Source organism: Periophthalmus magnuspinnatus, chromosome 22 (assembly GCF_009829125.3).
Source record: "Periophthalmus magnuspinnatus isolate fPerMag1 chromosome 22, fPerMag1.2.pri, whole genome shotgun sequence".
NCBI classification, from domain to species: Eukaryota; Metazoa; Chordata; class Actinopteri; order Gobiiformes; family Gobiidae; genus Periophthalmus; species Periophthalmus magnuspinnatus.
In genome coordinates, this window is record NC_047147.1 from 12,754,752 (window position 1) to 12,775,513 (window position 20,762).

The following is a 20,762-nucleotide window of genomic DNA, read 5'->3' on the forward strand; positions in this document are numbered from 1 at the left end:
CTGTTCTCTGGTGCGCTCTGTGGTCTGCTTCCAGACCCTTCTGCTTTCACACAGAAATTAGGAGGAACAGGCTTGCCAGTCATGTTAACAAGAAAATAGTATTTCTTTTAGTTAACTTTAAAAGCTGCATACTAGGGATCATATCCATTCAAAGAACTTCCTATAAAACCTATAAAAAATACAACTTGTAATAGCTGCAATTTAGTGATATTATGCTTCTGTCTTTCAAACTGCAAACACAGGTATAAGTTCAGTCACTTCTGTAAAACACTGTGCATGGACATCTTTATTGTGTTCTCATAAAGTCCCACTCTCAGATGTTGCCTCTATAATCATAAATAAAAACAATCGCTTTGTGGCTCACAGTGGTAACAGTACAAAGGCATCAGCAGGATGCAGACAAATGTTTGCACTGTTTAAATGCCTTGGGCTCCAGGACTTAGTTCTGAGTAAATCTTTAAATCCAAACCTGAATTATGGTCTGTTGTAGCAGCAGGTAGGACTAAGATGGTGGGGGCGTCTACCACTCTATGGTCTGCATGGCGATGGTATAACTTTGTCTGTAATGTTCCATAGTATGACATTAAATCTATATCTTGCATTTGTTTAATTACAGGTGTGTTGATAGATAATACATTTTAAAACATACAGCTATAATTGATTGGTTTTATTTCGAACAAAAAATAGTACGGTTGTGGGCTTGAATTGTGAACTGAGTCCGGTGATGCTTCTCCAAAGAACTGCCCTGTAATGTTTGGCCTGGTGTCGTCACTTGTTATCACCATGGATATAAATACAGGTGGCAAATCCTCCAACAGAAAAAGTTACACAGTGCAACTTTCAATTCTAGTTATGTGACAGTGACAGGCCGAGTGCTGATCCAGCCTCACTTTAGAGCTATGATAAACCAAGTGTAACCTCTATAACTTTACACTAATGTTCCAGTTGAAAGCCCTTGAGAAATGATTACATCAAACCTACCAATCTCATTCTACGTCCAAACACGCTTTCACAGACAAACAATGTCTCCCTCCATTGGGCTGCATCTCAGGGGAGCAGAGACTGAGCTAACGTCCACAAAGACATCAGATTTATCGCTGCTTTTCCGCTTCATCTGTGTTTAATGTTGGAAAGTGTACGGCAGATAGCAGCAGGCCAATTCTCCACCGCTAAATTACCCGCATGGGCCGCAGTGTGTTTGCTGAGTGCTGACTTCAAAGATCATTAACGCAGTGATGGTCCAGGGTATAGGGACAAATCTAAGGTCCCATGATGCACCATAAATGTTGACGGTTATTTGACCAGACTGAAACAAATTTACTGTGGTTTTAACATGAAAGTGTATTTGGCATCTTTGTAACTTTGGAGAATATTTGTAATTCTGTTGTATAGTGTTTTTGTTCCAATTGGGAATGAAACGGACAAAGTAAAAGAAACCAGATACAAGCATAAATATATGAAAACTAGGGGTGAGTGGGATAGAGCTCTTCAACCAAGCTGTGGTCTATCATTTGAATGGAATAAATTAATAAAAAGCTCACAACTACTTAGAAACATGTGTTGTTACATTGTAATGTATTAAACTCAATGACTCTATGCTAAAACCTTTTTTTATTCACAGCAATCATTGGGAGATAAACTCTGCCAATATTTTGAGGCTGATATGAAGGGCCAATTTTGATAATTTGACATAAATATGATACAGAAACTAGTATAAACTCTGCAAATGTGTATGTAGTGCAATGGTCTACATAGGACAATATATTTATAAAAAATAATACCAGCATCAATTATTTTTACAGCCCTGTTTCAAGTCTTTTAGAGGGCAGTAGACTTTTTTGCAATGTTCGCTTTGGTCTAAAATGCAAATATTACCTCTCATTTATTGTATGTGTAGTTCACGTTTGGTCACAATGAATCCACATTATTTACAATTACTTATTTCCCAGGTATTATGATCATTATGATTATGCAGGTTGATAGTGTTAAACCAAATAAAAATACAGATATACTGTACATGACCAGAGCAGTCCATAAACCCACAATCTTGGTAAGAAAAACCTCTTGACAATCGCGTGCAGAGTGCATTTGAAGAATCACATGAACAGTGAAATGTACTCTGTCATCCATAGCAGATTATACATGCATTGGCTTAGACGTGTCTTACCTCTGTGCGTTTCCGTGTGTACCTGCGGGTACTGCTACACTTGATTCAGCTCATATTGACTCTGGACTGCACACTTCAACTGACATGACAAATGTGCTTATGGCTCTGCTCCTGTAGCTTTACTGCATGTGCCACCTCCAGCCATTCTTCACTGTTGCCCTCCAAGTTTACTCACTGTGGAAGAGAACTATAGCTGAGCAACTGCATGCATAATGTAACAGATTGTAGTAAGTAAACTCAAATAAATTACTCAAGTGCAATTTTGTAAGGGAAATTGTGTTTTTACTTGAGAATGTGCATTTGAGCTTTAGAAAAGATTGTAGGAACTAGTTGTGTTGAGTGTTCATAGTCAAATATCCAGGGCCAACTTAAAGTTTAGTTAGACCTACTTGTTTAGTGTAATGCTATTTTGAAAAAGGCTCTTAATTGCGTGAAGGGGCTATAATTAAAGCAGTTGCAATTGACAATTTCTTCCACTTGGTAAGAATCTTTCATAACCTAATCAACAATAATGGACAAATGCTTCCTGTGTAGCTTTACTTGCCTGTTATTTGTACAGTTAAACAATTCAGCCCACCGTGTGTAACTGCTCGTGGAGTCTATTCATCACAGCACGCGGAGGGGGCAGCAGTTTGCATAGTTCTTACGCTCGTGTGGCGCGTCAGAGGCAGCATGCTATGAATCGAGGTGCACTGAACAATCATTACAACATTTCTTGGGGACACAGCCAGCGGACTGCACAATGTAACGCTCTCCGGACTTCTACAGCCAGCACCAATTTTTTGCACGGAGACAACTTGACCTCTCCAAAGGTATTGTGCACTTTAAAAGAAAATGTGAGTAAAATTGTGCGACTGGGGTCAAACTGTGTCCACGTGGTTAAGTGAAGTGGAAAACTCGCGAGTTAAGAGTTGCTTTTATCTTTGCTGAGGCGGGGACGATGAGCATGTGGGCTGCTGTAGGCTATGCATTATTAATAGGCGTGTAGGCAGCTATCATTTAAAAGTACTGCTCTTTCAAAACTACAGGCGAGTGTTTGGTAGTGTGGGATTTTCATTGTTTTGACCACGCATATTTGAGAACTAATAGTATCATTTTGGGGCTTGTGGTTGAGTCTTAAACTTGACTTTGGTGTGTGCGTAAAAGGAGCACGCACGTTGCACTCTGCAGCAGCACAGAGACAGGGATCGTAGAGGGATACATCGAAAGCTGTGGAGGCTTAGGAGGCTGCTCGCTCGCTTAAATTTCCCCAAAAAATAATAACAAAACCCGCGATGACGACTGCCTATCTGCTGTTTGAATGAGTAAGCGCTGGTCCGTGCGTGCTGCTGACAGAAAACCGCCCCCTCCAGACACTTCCAGGCTGCAACATACAGTCGGTGGAGAGAGGCAGACGACGCGGACGTGAATGCCGAGCGCCGCACCATCACAGCGGCACCTGGACTACTGTTGGCCGGCGGAGGAGCACCCACATCCCCCGGAGAGAGTAAATGGGACCGCACGTAGCGCCAACATGGACAGAATTTTCCGACTGCTCGTCCTCAGCTGTCTCGGCGTCTCCCCTGTCTCCGCGGGTGAGTCGAAAGCCCCGTTCGCATTTTTTAGGAGGAATCCGCAAGGATCTGTTGGCATTTTTGTGTGGATTTGGGAAGAAACATGTGGGGCATGGGTAAAAATAGCCTGGATAGTGTTTTTGTGAGCGTGTTGTAGCTAGACATTCCCGTGCAGTCATCTTTTGGAGCGAAGTGATGGTGCTGAATTTGAACAAGCTATGGTCTGTAGATGTGATTTGGAGAGGTGTCCTGTGGTTTTGTGGTTGATTGATCAGCTTACACTTTTGGGAGCATTTGCTTTAACATGAATGAAAATGAACCAGGGATCTCACAACATTTTATCCTGCAATAAAAGACTGGAGCTGCTGATTGGTAACAATAGTCTTCACTAATAGGACACCATTGACCAAGATAGTGAATACATGTAGCCTGTATAAAATGAGCATTTCTGAATCCAAAATTACATGTGTAGGACATAGCGGTATACATACTCCTTATTTGGAGACTCACCTCTGGTTCTCATCCTCCCACTGCTCTGGCTCTCACTGGAGATGGATCACTGCACACAGCACACACCAAGACCCAAAGCTCCACTTGACTCAGGGTTTGTACTATATTGTTGGTTCTGTTTGGACTATAAGTGAGCCTGTACCCATTGAATGTAATGCACATTTTGAAATGGTGGTCCAAAATGTGAAGGTGTTTAGAACAAAAGGTGCTTGACTCTGTCCAGCTCTTTGCTTGTTTATAACAGTGTAGTAGATCAGGTCCATCTGGGTTTGTGAACACTGTAGCAAAGGACCTAAGCTCAATATGTAGCTGCAGTTTGCACAAGAAAGGAGAGGACAAACAGTAAAATCTCTAGAAATTTGAAACAAACTACCAAGTATAAGCAAGTTTCTTTTAACTACGAAATGATTGTAGATAAATAGCAAAAGGTTCTTCCTGGTGTGGCTCAGGAGTTAGAGCTACAGCGCACATGCAGCTTTAAGCCAAATTGTCAACCTGCCGCTTAGTTTTGCATCATTAGTTCAATCCAGTTTCTGTTATTTTGCAGAATGTTTCTCCTGTCTTTCTTTTATGCTATGCTGTAAAATAATAATACATATAAAACTAAGTAAGGTATAAAGTAGGGCTGTGTGACAGGACATGATTTTCTTTTCAATTTTATTTTATCTTAAATGGAAAAAATGTCTTTCAGTATTACTTTCCTGAACACAAATAAGATATACTTTTATCATTTGTCATTTAAAACATAAAAATAGTCAAACTTCTGCCTCCCGAATATAAGCTTTGTGCCAAACCACATGCTTTTATTGACAGAATATTGGCCGTAGACCTGTTGGTTAAAAAACATGCTGAATTATTGACAAGAAGAGATTATTGAATTTGAATTAATTACACAGCCCCATCACAAAGGCATTGGTGTAGTGTTCTTACTGTAGGCGTTACTTGTAGTCCAATTTGGTTCAGGTTTGTCTGTGTTTATTTAAAGATTCTCCCAGACACCTGCACCATGAAAAACAAATCGATTCCAACTGGAGAGAGGAGAAGAGAACCAAGAGTGTGTGTAGGTCCACCATAAATGCATACTCCACTGACATCTTTACTGTGTCCGCCCTCATAGCCACTCATAAACATCCAAACACAAAGTAATGCTACTGTTTAAAATGTAAATCGACCTGGTCACACGTTTATCTAAACAAGCCCATAAATTGTGCTGGGCTTGTGTGCTCTAACTGCTTCCCCCGAGTTTAGTCAAACAGGAAATCAATGAATCAATCAACAAATGTGGATTGAGCCAAGCTCCAGTTATTGTGCTTTGTTTGAAAAAGGCTCACAGTAATGATTACAGGAAGTTATTTTTATCAAATAAACGCAAAATATCAGATGTTGGCAACCTCTGTCCAGTTGTAAACTTTCTGGCTAAAGTACATTATAGTGGGGAGTGCCAAACCATTGAATGTCCATTGAAAGGAGTTATAGGTGGAGACTATGGGGTTTAGAAAAACTGAATCAAATGTAAGTGAAAACAGTAATTTGTGCACAATTCCCTAAATAAAAGCAAATTACATCAGCACATAGTGTTAAAATGGGAACATTTGCTATAGTATTAATGAAACTAGACTTATTTTAAATGGACTCATGGGAAATGAAGGGTTTGGTTACAATGATTATCTTTCATTCCTGAGTTCTTGGTCCTCTGGGGCAGCCATAGCAATTAAATACTGTCCGTGTGCAGCAGTGATATTGATCGAACATGTTTGAATCCAGATTCTCATATTTTTAGTTTCACTTTACATTTTTCTTTCTTTGTGGTAGCACTTACGTTTTCAATGAAGAAATTGAGGAATGTTTTGCTGTTAAAGTATGATGTAAAATAGGTTTATTTTGAACAAGTCAACACTGCACCGATTCTCTGAGAGGCTTTTCAAACAGCTTTGAATCCCTATGGAACTTATTTAGTGTCAAGATCGGCAGCACCATGCAAAATAATACAACTTGAGTGAGGATGACAGTGCTCACGGCAACTTCCAGAATAAGATAAATAGCTAATTAATATTGCATTTACATTCATTAGTTTAATTAAATCCAAACATTTTATCAATCATCATGAGGGTAAAAAGTATTTCTTTGTCACTTTGCCCAGCCTTAAGTACAGGAAGTGGACAAGAAACTACAGGGTCGAGACAGTTTAAAAATAAATAAAAGAAAACATGACACAGTCGTATTTTTCTGTAATTGCATCTAATTTTGATTTAAACACTGCACTTTAGCCCTGCTGCTGTAATCTGGAGCAGCCATTTTTTATGATATCTAAATCATGTAGTTTCAGTGAACCACAGTGAGCCTGTCATCATCTGTTCATTAGATCCGGTCAATCATTCAGACACAATTAAAAGCTTGTAATGGCTGTATTAATGAGGTGTGATATTTGCTAGCGTTTAATGCTAGGGTTGTTTTATTTGCCATAATATTATTTGAACCAGGCTGGAACAATAGGCTCCCATGTCGGTGGACGATTCAATAAATGCATTTTCTAAAACCGCCCACCCGTTTTACTCACTGCTGGACTAAAATCATTAAAATATGTAGCCTCAAAGTCAAACCATTTTTAATAGACAAGCATGCTGTTCATGTTCTCCACTTTGTAATCAGAGTGACAAGACAATGCCTATAAGAAGAACTGAAGCACCACATGCATTCGTCATCCTGTCATGGCATGTTTAAAAAGGAAACCTCACAATCACCTCCTAAACAAATGGGCCCGGTGGCAGCTCAGTAATCGATCTCATGGCTGTTCACGTCTAATGAGCATTTCAATTTAAAAAAGCTGAAAGCCGTATAGGATTTTCATTAAAGGGTAAATTAAACCCTTTGACTGTGATCATTTTGTTTCATTATTCACCTCTCTACACAAACAACATACTGAATGTTAGACAAAGAAAAACACTTCATTGTTTTAAAAAATATTTTCCTGTGCCTGAATTCTGATAAACCTATTGTCTAAAAAGGCTGTTAGGCCAAAATATTTTCAAAAATATTTCACTATGAATCTTCGCAACTAAGGTAAATCCTGGTTTAATTTGAGCTTGGAGGAAGGAAATTTGCTTTTTGAGAAATAATGAGTCCGTAAAATGATGCATGCATAAAACAGCATTTATTTATTAGTATTTTCTTTATTGTTATTTATAGTTTAAAGATGTGCTATGTAATTTTTCTGATATAGAGTCCACCAACACCTTGTCTGCAGTTACAAGTGTTTTTTCCACATATCTGACCTGTAACTTGGTTTGGCCCTGGTGGCGTCACCTGCTTGCCCTGCCATATTGTGAAATAACATTGGCGAAGTAATAACATCTCCATAGAGACAAGCAGGTGACAGACCCTCCACTAGAAAAGTTACACAGTGCACCTTTAAGTTTAAGAGGCAAATTGCTATGATACTTAACTCTATTTTATTCCTAGTGTTCGTTCCCTGGTCACATCTGGACACCTGATTGAAAGCTCCACTGGCCTGTCTTGAAATGTGTGGACTTTAGCCCTCTTAGTGTCAGTGTGGATTCACAGCTGCTGCCACTGCTCTTTCCTTCACCCCTCTCTTCCTCCTTCTTCTCTTTCTCTCTTTTCTCTCACCTTCTTCTACTCCCTCTCCGCCTTCTCCTTCCTCTCCTACTTCTCTTCCTGTCGATCTTTCTTTCCCCGCGCTCTTCTCTGTTCTCTCCTTGTCCTCCCTTTCCTCTCTCACCTCTCTGTCTCCCCTCTCCTCTCTCTTCCTTCTCCTCCCTCTGTTTCCTCACTCCTTCAAAAGCCTCTCAGAGTTTTTTGTGTCTGCATCAAAGACAGATCATGAGCTGAACGCAGCAACGGCCTTGTGTTACATGAGGCAGGGAAGAAAAATCAACAGAATCTGACTTTTAGTGCCTTTTTGTTTCTTTTTAAAGCTGTTAGTAGTGAGAGACCAAAGCTGAGGTTGAGGGGTCACAAGTGATTTTTATTTTAGGTTTTATTTAACTATACGATGTAGAATTAAATGCTCCTTCAGGTGCAATACCAAATGCTATAGTTTGAAAACCCTGAGGAGATGTCATAGTGGCATTCAAGGATGGGTCAAATGCAGAGGACAAATTTTGCTACGGGGACAAAAAAGTGAACCTTAACCTTAAATTTTCTACATGTGTTTCTACATTTGTTTTAGTGCAGTTGTAACTTGAAAGATCTTGCATAAAAATGCATTTTCTGATACATTTTAGTAAAGTGGAAGTTGAAAGATATTTATACTACACTACATCTCAAACCCAGATCAGATTCATTGTAATGTAATGCACTGACTGGACTCATATAGTGTGTGTAATATATCTCCAGTTGTCCACATACATTAGTACATTTAGTATTTACAGAGGAATCTTATGTATTTTCAACAAGTTCCTTGAACCCTTCCACTCCAACAGCAGTGCATCTTCTATTTTTATTTGGCACTGTGAGGGGTGCAGGTCCCAGATGGTGCGCTTTTACATCTGAGCAGTAGGCTGTCGGGCCCCCAGGAGAGAGCCCACACCTCTGTCCCCCTCGTGGTGGAAGTAATCTTCTCCTGAGCTCCGTTTCAGCTTTACTATTGGGAGATGAAAGTAGTATCCAAGAAATGTCATGACGTACTGGTTATAGATGCGGTGTACTGCTGGTATAAATGACAACATTATTAATGCAGGAGACTGTTTGTGGGTGTTGGGAGGTGAAATTACATTTTTAATTTCACAGCTGACTCCTTTTCTCTCGACTTCAAACACGCCTACAATAGCTCTGCAGGGACAAACCCGGGCCAAGTCAAGTGGAAACAGGTCAGATGATCAGGCAGCAAAACAAACAAGTGTTTTGTCATTTTGTGTTTGTATAAAACAAGCTTCGTGTGTGTGGAATAAAGACAATACAGGGACAGGGGGCTGCTACTTTCCTTTGGCTGGAATAAGCATTGAAAGTGTTAAGCTCATTTTGTATCCCATCTATTGTGCGATGGTGATCATTTCTCCACATTTAATCATTTCTGTCTTCATCAGAAAAGGTACACAGTGCACTTTTAAGTTTAAGACACAAATTGCAAGATGCTACAACAGTTAATTCTGTTTTAATCTTAGTGTTGGCTCCCTGATCACATCTGGACACCTGGTTGAAATTTCCACTGGTTTGTTTTGAAATGTCAGTGTGGACTCTCTTAGTGTCAGTGTGGATTCACAGCTGCTGCCACCTGCTCTTTCCTCTGCCCCTCTCCTCCTCCTTCTTCTCTTTCTTTTACCCTGTCCTCACTATCCTTCCTCCTTCTTCTCCTCCTTCTCCTTCCTCTCCTCTCCTTTTCCCCAGATGCCACCAAAAGTATAGAGATAATATATTATAAACACAGAAGGTTTATCACGGTTTCATTGCAGTCCAGTCCCTGATGTGCATCTTGTTGTGCACTGCCACGTTACATTATTGATAATTCCTCTCGTGAATATGTTGTTTTCAGTAGATATTATATTGATCTTCTTCTTCTTCTTCTTCTTCTCTGTTACAAGCGAAGATGGAGGGAGAAAAATCCTACACCACTTGTTCCTGTTGTCTCCCTCCTCCTGTGCATGGTGCTCCTGTGTGTCAGATCTGGAGGTGTTACTCCAACAGCTGAGTCCTCAGAGCAGCTCCTCTGTGTGAAGAGTAAGACAGAGAGGGGGGAAGAGAGAAAAAGACAGAGACAGAGAGAGGAGGGGCCGAGAGATAGAGAGAAGATAGTAAAAATGAGAAAGGGTCAGAGAGGGAGAGTGGAGGAGGTAAAGAAAAAGACAGAGAGCGAGAGAGAGAGAGGAGGGGCAGGGAAAGAAACAGAGATAGAGAGAAAGAGGGGGACAAAGCGAGAGATGGGGCAATGAAAAGAAATTAGTGAGAAAGGGTCAGAGAGAAAGAGAGAGTGGAGGAGATAAAGAAAAAGGCAGCGAGAGATCGAGAGAGATGAAGACGAAGATGAAGAAGGGAAAGAGAGAAAAATAGTAAACATGAGAAAGGGTCAGAGAGGGAGAGAGAGGGAGTGGGGTAGATAAAGAAAAAGACAGAGAGCAAGAGAGAGAGAGGGGAGGGGCAGGGGGAGAAATAGAGAGATAGAGAGAAAGAGGGGGACAAAGAGAGAGGGGGGCAATGAGAAGAAGTTAGTGAGAAAGGGTCAGAGAGAAAGAGAGAGTGGGGGAGATAAAGAAAAAGGCAGAGAGAGATAGAGATGAAGACGAAGATGAAGGAAGAGAGAAACATTAAACGTGAGAAAGTGTCATAGAGGGAGAGAAAGAGTGGGGGAGATAAAGACAAAGGCAGGGAGACAGAACAGAGAGAGACACAGACTGAATGAGAGAAGGAGAACAGTTCAAAAGTGTCACTAATCTCTGTATTTGTAGCTCATACGTCTGGCTGTGAGTCTCTTTCATAATCAGCCTCTCTCTGCTCTCCCTCCGTTCTGCTGCTGGATAAGGCTGCTCCTGATTTCAGAGCTGATTTCATTAGCATCGGGTTTGTCAAATAATCCACCAGCAGAGGTCTTTTAGGACTATCCATTTGTTCTCATTGATTTTCATCCTCTGCCTTTTGACATTTATTTAGACAGTAATAGTGTGAGTGCAGATGTGCGTCCATCAGAATGAACCAGGGTGAAAATTGATTGTTTTGTGATTCTCTGTCCTCCCCAGTGTTTGGAATTCATTTTATAGTGTGGAGTAAATAACTAATTTCTGTACAAGGCAACAATAATAACCCCAGGTGTATTAATGTGCCTGTGCAGGGCAGTAGAATGGATCACAGAGGATTATATGCACACTTGCACCTCTCTTTGTGTGAAAATGGATAACTACACATTTTATTTGTTGGTAATACAGAACAAAGGATTTATTCCTGTCCCTGTGCAATACAAAAGCATTAATGGTATGATTAAACCAGTCATCCAAAATAATGCACTATCCGATGTTCTAATTTATTGAACTATTTATTTTATATGTAATAAATGTAGCAATAATAGCATCTTTACTGTTCACTTGTAAATACTATAGTCATTTGCTGATGCATTATTCTTCAATGCAGTTGGTGGTAAAATTTCTTACTAGTTACAGCTGCCCAAGGGAAAACTGGCAATGCCATGGCAATCAGTTACAGCCTCTTTGACAACCACAAAACACACAAACTGCATCTAGATGTAGCATTGAGGAAAATTGGAGAGTGCAGAATACAAGCGTTCCAATTAGGACTGAACAAACATCCTGTTTATCAGCTCATATTACACTGTTCTCTCAAATGTTAATGCTCTGGGTGTGTTTGAAATGAGCATCATGGATAAAATCTTACTTTTTTACACATGCATTTGAACACTAACGGCGCACGCACAATGCTTGTCAGAAAAATTACCTATACATTTTTTTCCCCAAAAATGTTGCCGCTGTACATAAATAAATTTGCGTTTGACCCTGTTGTTTCTCCACTTGTTCACCCATCATTTAAAACAAGCGCATTCAGCTAAACCAAGTCTCATCATCCATTACCCTGCTATCACCTTGGATCAAACCGCTCATTAAAATTGCAAATTGCATTTACCGTGCTGCCCCAGTGGTACAACAAGATAATTGAATAAACTATCCATGCTTGTTTCATTTATAGGGTGAGGATTGATTTGAAGAAATAACTGTATATTTGCATTTTGTTCTTTGTTTGTCTACATAACTAGTATTTTTTTACATATATTTGACTGATCTTATACAGTAGAGCGTATGTCTTGGAAAGCTTACTGTAAATAAGACTTGCAGTCACTGGGGCATCCGCTTCACAGGTAAATTGAGGATATCAGTGACAGAAAGAGGACAGATTCCTCTCTTCCTGGTGCCCTGTCTTTTCTTTTATTTCTATCCAAGTGTCAGTTTGAGACAGTTCTATACTAACTACACCATGAGCTGGAGAAGGAGCTGCAAATTGAAGGAGCTTGCCTGAGATGGAGAGGCTGACAAATGACAAAACGATTTCTTATGACGGTGGGACATGAGATATTTAATCAAAAAGCAACGGAGAAAAAAAAAGAAAACATAATAATGATAAAAACCTTTACTTCTTGAAGCCACTTGATGGCTCGTCTCCATGAAAATATATAAGTTAAAGCCATATTGGAAAAGCAGATGACATGCTACCAGACAAAATTACTAGCCAGGTCTGTGGAGAGGCAGATGCATGTTTTTCCAGGTAGTTTTGAGCAGTGAAAACAGTGGTAATGAAATAAACGTGTTTTTACAAAGGGAAACATTCTGAACAGTTGATGGTTGCTGATGACGCTCTGTTTGATTATAGTGTTAACCTGGCTGAAATGTTACATGGTGGGGATTTAACTGGTTGAAACTGTTTGACTAGTCTGGCATCCGTGAAAATAATCAGTTAACCTGTTGCCAATATTGAGCTTCCTTTATTGGATTCGTTTATTGTTAAAACTCCCTCTAGTATACTGTAAATTGCTGCTCTGGGTTTTTAAGCAGGACACATTGCTACAGTGTGACTCGCATGATCGTACTCACCAGATGCGTTTGCTCCTAAATGACACATTATCAGCTTGTGTTCATTTCACTGCCGCTCTGCCACGCTGTGTCATCTACTCCGTACACAAGAAGGGAAGAGTGCTTTTGACACAAGCAAGGACAAAATGTGTGTAGCTCTCTAATGGCGTATTAAGAATGAATGAGAACTATGGGTGCAATCCCTAAGAGAAAGCTAACATGGCGACACACACATTTCAACACCCAAAATGAATTCTCACAGCGGCACCCTTAGCATCCACACGTTCATAATGAAGTGCTAATTTATGGCTGCTAATTCTCTTCATGGCCTTGCACTTTCAAGCCATAATGACGTTGGCAACTTTGATTCCTCATGCCTCCTTCACACTGGCTGTTTGCTTATCATTATCTCTAACAAGCTGAAGTGGTCCTCACTGTGAAAAAACATCCAAATGATTGTATAAAAAGGAAGAGGAAGTGGCACTTATTGTTTTTATTTGTGTTTAAAGCCTTAAAACATGAGCCAGATGAGCCTCTCCCTTTCTACTTTGTATTTGAAAGGTCTGGTGTCCTCTTTACAGCAAATCAAGTTTTTGTACAATCTACAGTCTATCTGCGATGTATCATTGAAAACGAAAACTTTAAACACCTCTAAAATATTTTGGCTAACTCAGAGCAAACTCCTCACATTTGATCTAGTGCTTTGAAAGAGTTCTATTATATTTGTCCCATTTTAAACATTTCTGCATTCTCCATGTAAGACGCCATATTTGTTTTAATACAGACCATGGGCCATCTCTCTAAATAATGTGGTTGTTTCTGACTAGGCCTGTCACATTTGCCCATCAGAACCCATCAGACCCTTTATATGGAATAACAAAAGACACACTTAAACAAAAAATGATTTGACTGGTGTTTGCTTCTCCGAGTCCTGAAATAACATACCATTTCCTGTCATTCTGATTGCTGTTGAGTTACTGTAGGGAGAATGTGTTCATGATGGCTCAAAGTCACCCTCATCCCTCCCAGAGCAGCTGTGTCCATTCACACCGAGCTGTGTTTTATGAAGACATAAGTCTGGTGTTTCATTAGAGCTCACACTGTCACTGTTTCTGTCCACTCCGTCAAAGTTATGTAGGGACAAGACACTCAATACTCTATCACAAATAATGTCTAGATATTTCATAACCAGATGTGAAAAAAACTGTATTGTGAAGATGGGTTAATATGCTATATGCTTAATGTATACTGTGTATCTATGGTGAGCCAATTCTTTTGTCAAGGGAAAGGCCAATTGAGTGATAAACTATTGTTTAATCACCCATTGACTGTATATAACCAAATGATTTGGATTCCAGAGAACAGAATAACATGACAGACAAGGACTGTTCTTTAAGACAGATTCACTTGTAGTTTGACTGTGTTCATTTTCACTGTGCACGATTGAACATAATTTCACAAAAAATACAGGTTGCTTGACATTTGTTTGTCAAAATAGCAAATAAAAATTAGGGATGCATCAATCCAGCTTTCTCTGTTCCAGTACCTCTTCTGATACTATACCTTTAAGTATCTGCTGATACTCAATATTAACCAATACCAGGGCAGAGACTGATAACATTATTCATTTCCTTTACATTAAAATAAAACAGAATTGATCTGAAAGTGTAGTTGTTATTTATCTCTCAGGTAGCTACAGGACAACAATGAGATTTTTGGGGCTGACTATGACCAGTAAATAGTCTCATTATATAAATGCATGTCCAACCAGGATATCAGCTGAACCGATATTTGGAAACTGATATTTGGAAGCCAATATCCAATACAGGTATTGGATTAGTGCATTCCTAATAAAAATTGAAAAATGAATTTTCCTTCTTCCTTTCCTTTTAGGTGCAAATAAATAAACAACACGATGTTGGAGCAAAAATGTATCTCTTTAAATGTAGGATGAACCCAACCACTGCTCTTTGTGGCTGCCCCAAGCCTACATACAACATCAGAAATGGCTTACAGGAAAAAGGAAATAATAATAATAAATCAATATGCTCTAAATAACCTGATTCATTGACATAAACTTGACACTTTTCTTAAATCTTTTCCATATTTTGCTTGTCACGCATCACAGTTACACCACGTATCATGTAGTAGTATATACTACATGCATACTGAGATAGTTTAAACCAATTTCACCTTTCTGCCCACAGCTCCTCTGCAGCGAGTTCTTTGATCTGATGTACAGGCAGACATATAGAGATTAAAGCTGGGCTGTTGTGTTTATGTATTCCCCTGATACAATACACCGCCAGTAATTAAGTCTACAGCCTCTAACTCAGACACACACCACCACAGTCACGCTTCTAATTATGTATGGAAAACGTATCATTATTCTCCTGTATCTAATGACCTTTGGCCCTCATTAAAGTGTAGGTGTGCTATGAAGATGGGCTGCATTTTCTTATAGCGCGGGTCAAGTCTGGCTTATTTCGCACATGAATCCAATTTGATCAGTGATATTCTTCAACATCAGAGCTCAAAAGGGCTTAATAAAATAATCATTAAACTTAATGAGGGCGCCTGTAACGAACCAGCTTTGGTGCTTTCAATTAAGTAGCAAAGAGTGCCTATGCAGAGAGGCTGAGTCAGTGTGGAAATGACCAGTGATTAAAAATAGCTTAATGGTGCACTATGTATCTTTTCTGCCACTGCTCGTCTCCATGGATCTCCATGGATATGTTATTGCTTGGTCTGAAGTTGCTGTACCTACAGTATGACATTAAACTTATTTACCTCCCTGGAGACAAGGATAGAGGATGGCAAAAGGCCACAAGTCAGATTGTGGCGAGCCATATACTGTGGAAGTTGGCAGGCACATAGATGGAATATATCCATGGAGAAAAGCAGATAATATACCTCCCACCAGAAAGTAATGCACCTTTAATTGTAGAGTAAAAAATAAATCTAACACTTTATTTTTGTGTCCTGTGTGCAGATAGCCTGTCGCCTCCTGTCAATGTGACCGTGAGAGAGGTGCGAGCCCGGTTTGCTGTGGTCACATGGGACATCCCCGACGGAGACAACGTGATCGGGTTTGCCATCACACAGCAGGTAAACAAACCCAAAGACTCGTCAAAAGTAAACTAATTGAATCCGGTCACCACTCAGAGTTGGTTGTTGGCTGTCATGTTGGATTTTCTGTACTGAGTCACTGAGTCTACAAAAACAGTATTAAAGAAATGATCACAGGGCTTTTCACCCCGTCAGTCTGCTTCTCAACTTTTAATATCAACTACACTGACAGCTGTATAATTGTACGTAATTGACTTTATATTCATCCAAGAGTGTGAACCTGACCTCCATGTCTTCATCACAGTTGTAAATCTAGTCTGTAGGCCTATGCATTCTTCTATCATATTCACTCTCATGGGCTGTCTGTCATTCTTACTCATATTGTATTTCTTCTCAAAATTACCCCTGTATTTAAACTGTACAAATTTCCCTTCTTGAAATTCCAACTCAAGTGTGTACAATCTTTGTATTAAGTCTATGGTTGGAACTAATAACTTACGGTAACTTACATTGTCTCTACAGAAGAAGGACGTGCGCATGCTCCGGTTCATCCAGGAAGTCAACACGACCACTCGCTCCTGTGCATTATGGGACTTGGAGGAGGAGACCGACTACATTGTGCATGTCCAGTCCATCAGCATGTCTGGTATGAGCCCGCACAGCGAACCTTTACGCTTCAGGACGCCCAAAGACACGGACACTCAGGCCTCTAAGAGCAAAGGTAACATGACCAAATATTACTCAGTGCAAATGTCAACCTCTGAGTTAAAATAGCACAGTTTTTGTTACCGAGTTCAATAGGGGGTTTGGCTTTTTGACAATCTCAACTGTTTCTAGCCAAAGACCAATAAAAATCAATAGCGGCAGTAAGCGTGAAATGAAACCTTGCAGTGGAGCACTCCTAAAGCTCACTCTTGCTGACCGCAACTCGGGTATAAAAGAGCTGAGGTTGGTGTATGCTTGACTGTATCGATGTGCCTCGGCGGGCTTCACCTGCACACAGCCAGTCCACAGTGAAGCCAATGAGGAGAGCATTCATCAGACAGGAGCCGGTGCGAGCTGTAGGGGACAAACAATCAATAGACTCTGGCCCAAGCTTTCCTGCATCTATTTCTGTTCTCATTTACACTCATCTTTTACCCAAGCACTGCCTCAACCACAACCTGAGCAGTGTAGAACCAGTGTGCTAATAAACAGGGATGCTAATGAGAATTGATACCTAATCTGTTCTAGTATGTGTCGTGATTTTTCAAAAGATTCTCAAGCAACAAATGGAGTATTGCTATTCCACATCTCTTCTTCTCATCTTCTTCATTCACATCTTTCTTTTTTGAGACATGAGCTTTTTTGAGAAAAAGTACAAAGTCCTTAAACTACTCAGTTAGAAGAAAAAGCAAAATCTAATCTAGTGTGCATCTAGTTACTGCATGTCACACAAATGTTCACTGAGATAGGAAAATGTCTCATAATCTAAAATGATCGTTGTTATTATCTTTTGACAATGACAGAATAATAATGTAACAGCATAAATTTGTTCCCCTGTGGCGCTATTGTTTACTTTTTCTTAATTGTTCTCTTTTGTTTTTGGGAGAAAATCATTGCAAATATTTTGAATGTGAATATCATAGTGCAGTTATAGACATAAAAATGCATATTTATAAATTATCTTGTATTTTGTTCACAATGCAACCTTTAACACCATGAGAATAATGCCTTATAGTCTGCAGCATATTCATGTAAACTGACGCCACACTCACAATCCAATACAGCTTTCCTTTTGGTTCCTCCTAGAGATGTCAAAAGCAGGTTGAGGAGTACTTTTTATGTTATTTCAAAAGAGCTGCAGTAAAAACTGTAATTTCTCTATAGTCAGTTTCATGTAGACCAGAAGACCAGAAAACATCCCCTCTATGCTGCTGACTTTTGAGGTCTAAGAAGTAGTCTCCTTTTCTGGAACATTGCGCAAAATTGTATACTGCTTATTACTAACACAGTGTTTGTCATTGTGCTTGTGTCCACACCCTCTGTCTTTACTATTGACATACCACATTTTGTTGTTTCAGACGAAGTAACCATGGAGGAGGTGGGTCAGGCCACACAGCTCCGAGCGGGAGAACTCATAATCATTGTGGTGGTTCTGATCATGTGGGCAGGTGAGGACTCAATTTCTGCTGAGCTGGAGAATAGTGGGAACACTAGATAGAGGTCTTGTGGTGTTATCTGAATATGCTCAGTTGTCAATGGACTTTCTGTTTCAGGTGTCATCGCTCTGTTCTGTCGCCAGTACGACATCATCAAAGACAACGAGCCCAACAACAACAAGGACAAAGCCAAAAACTCCTCAGAGTGCAGTACTCCTGAACATCCAACAGGGGGTCTGCTGCGCAGTAAGGTATAACCCACCCCCCTTTCCCCGGGTGCTCCCTCCACGGCGCCAGGCAGGTGAATCGTCCTGGCCACTTTATTCAGAATACTTCCACTCCATGCACAGTCATAGCCATCTGAACCTCTGCTGCAGAACAATATTGTTTTAAACTGCCCTCAGGATCAAGTCACAGCTTCTTTTGATTAAATCCAGAGCCCCATTTCATACCCTCTAAGTTCAGATCAGCCCCAGACAACCTTCTGTTCTGCTTTACAACATCCAGGCGCTGGCGCATCCTTTTGCTCATTGCATGATTGTAGTAGTTGCCTGTGAGCCTGTCTGTCCTCTCATACTCCTCTTCTGTTTGCTCCCACAGTTTGCCAAGAACAACAACAGGATGCCATCCGTCAACATCATCGAGGTGTGACTGCCACAGACTGCAGCCTTCTGCTTGTGGTGATAAGGCATGTGTCCTCTCTCCTCTGTCCCGGACAGAAAGGTGCTCCTGGGTCAGCCTCACTGTCTGCAGGTCAGGGGCCTGCTACGACTCCAGAGGCCTGTGTGCTGCGGGATATGTAGCCCAGACTGGACACCCCAGGGACCAGAGCTGATACACACAGAGCCTCCTTATGTCACTGTACGTTAGAATAGTGGTCTTAACACTGCACCTGTTTGTTGAATGTCAGCAATGCTCATCATTTAAGTGTTTTACTGTAGTTATTAAAAAGGTGCCATCAGAATCAGTATTATGGTTCTAGTCTGCAGACATCCTTTTATTTGAATTTCATCCAGTGGGATGTGCAGTTAAGTCCAGACGTTGTTTTAGACTGACTCTAAAATTGTGTAGAAGAAGGTCCATCAAAGGTGGTGTGCATCCTGCTGTTGAACTCTGAAAGACTCACTACAATGTAACATTCCAAGTCCTGGATGAGCCCTTTATACTCCTGTGCATTTCTTTGAATATACTGTGTCTATATTGGAAAACACACATGGAGAGTTGTTATTTAGTGCTGAACATCCAAAGGGGCAGATCCCTCATATCAGCAATAACAGCCTTCGATGGAGCCTGGATCCTCGGCCGCCTCCTCTCAAGCATGCACTGTTCAGTGTCCTGTGAGAGCATGCATGAGTGCGGACACACAAGCGCTGTTACCTTTTCCTGCTCTAGAACAAGGACATACACTCGGCTTCAGAGCCCGATTATGACTTCTTGAACAGATGAACAAAGGGCTTCTACTTTTCTCAGAACCATTTGTGTAGCAACCACAACTACTGTAAAAGGGATCAACTTTTGCCATATGGTACTGTACACTGTAATATGTGTAAAATACTTACTTTAGACTTAGCTGGATCAATTATTGAACTGTTTGGGCATGATGTGTTCATGTTTTAAGCCTTGTTTTATTTCAGTAGTAACTGCCTTAATGTCTTGTTCTTTTACTAAGCATTGTGCTTAAAAACATAATACTGTATGTAAATACTTTGTCATTATTTGTCAATGGCAATTTACGATTTTGGGTGTAATGGAATGTCATCAGAATTGGTGAAAGTTTTGTAAATGCTAATTTGGAAAAAAGTTGCCAGCTATCAGTAATAATGTAATATTTTTCATCACCAAGACCTTTACATGGATGTCACAAAGAGTCTGTCAACATTAATGATGAAGTAGAGGCAGTCAAGAGAAATACTTGGTTGTGTGAGTTGGGGAGAATGACTAATGCAGTGACAGCCTTTTATCACTCTGCCTTCACTTCCCCTCTTACTAGAAGTGTAAAATACTTCAGATTGTGTCCCTAATAAAAATGATCATTACTGTGAATAATTAATATGCCTAACTACAGTAGCTGATTTGAATTTTAGTAATACATTGGATACATCCAACAGATGTATACAAACACACAAATTCAGCTCAAAATGACCTTTAGTGAACATGAAATACCCAACATTCATTCTGTATCAAGTGAGAACAACGTAACCCTGGATTTGTGTGCTCTGGGTTGTACAAGAATGTAATATATTTAAATGATTGAGTAAATTTAAAATGTAGTCTTTACATGTGTATCAGATGAGTTTTCCATGTCATGGCCAACAGCCAATAGAGCAGGGGATTGTGTCGTCACAATTTGAGAATTTTTAGTGTGCCTAATGTTTAACCAATCTAGATTTTAAGATATTACTAAAGTTACTACTCATTCAAAGTATTCTGACATTTTTTTTACACTGGTTTTGACATTTGATCCTGAGCTCTATAGATTTAGAACTTATATATAAATTAACAAATGCATTCTGAGCAAACATACCACTTTTAACCACAGCCTTGGATATGGAGTCTTATGTTAAGTGTAAACAATGTAGAGACTGGATACCTTGTCTTAATAAACATGTTATTCGTTTACTACACAGCATGGAGTGGAAAAGTTAACAGTGAAATGTGTATTTTTATTATGTACAGCAGTCATTGACTAATGAGGGCTAGCATGGTTTTACTATTATGCACAAGGTTACACAGTTTCAGTTCTGAAGAAAACAGTGTATGCTTCCTTGTGCATGCTTCAATAAAATGATTTTCCACA

The 20,762-nt window shown here is 40.0% G+C and overlaps 1 protein-coding gene across 3 annotated transcripts in view; it reads left to right on the forward strand.

Moving 5' to 3' along the window:
* The window catches only part of fndc5a (fibronectin type III domain containing 5a), a 65,558-nt gene extending 44,797 nt beyond the window's left edge, over positions 1-20,761 (forward strand). Inside the window, exons 1-6 of one of the 3 annotated variants that reach the window (XM_033988515.2) lie at positions 3,336-3,741; positions 15,748-15,863; positions 16,347-16,545; positions 17,888-17,977; positions 18,083-18,216; positions 18,566-20,761. In XM_033988515.2, coding sequence (XP_033844406.1) covers positions 3,576-3,741; positions 15,748-15,863; positions 16,347-16,545; positions 17,888-17,977; positions 18,083-18,216; positions 18,566-18,616 — 756 coding nt within the window. In that variant the 5' untranslated portion in view covers positions 3,336-3,575 and the 3' untranslated portion in view covers positions 18,617-20,761. Of the gene's footprint in view, positions 1-3,335; positions 3,742-15,747; positions 15,864-16,346; positions 16,546-17,887; positions 17,978-18,082; positions 18,267-18,565 lie in introns of those variants that run through there. The other 2 variants (XM_055230897.1, XM_055230898.1) reach the window with 2 other exon arrangements.
* Position 20,762: the final 1 nt, after the last annotated feature.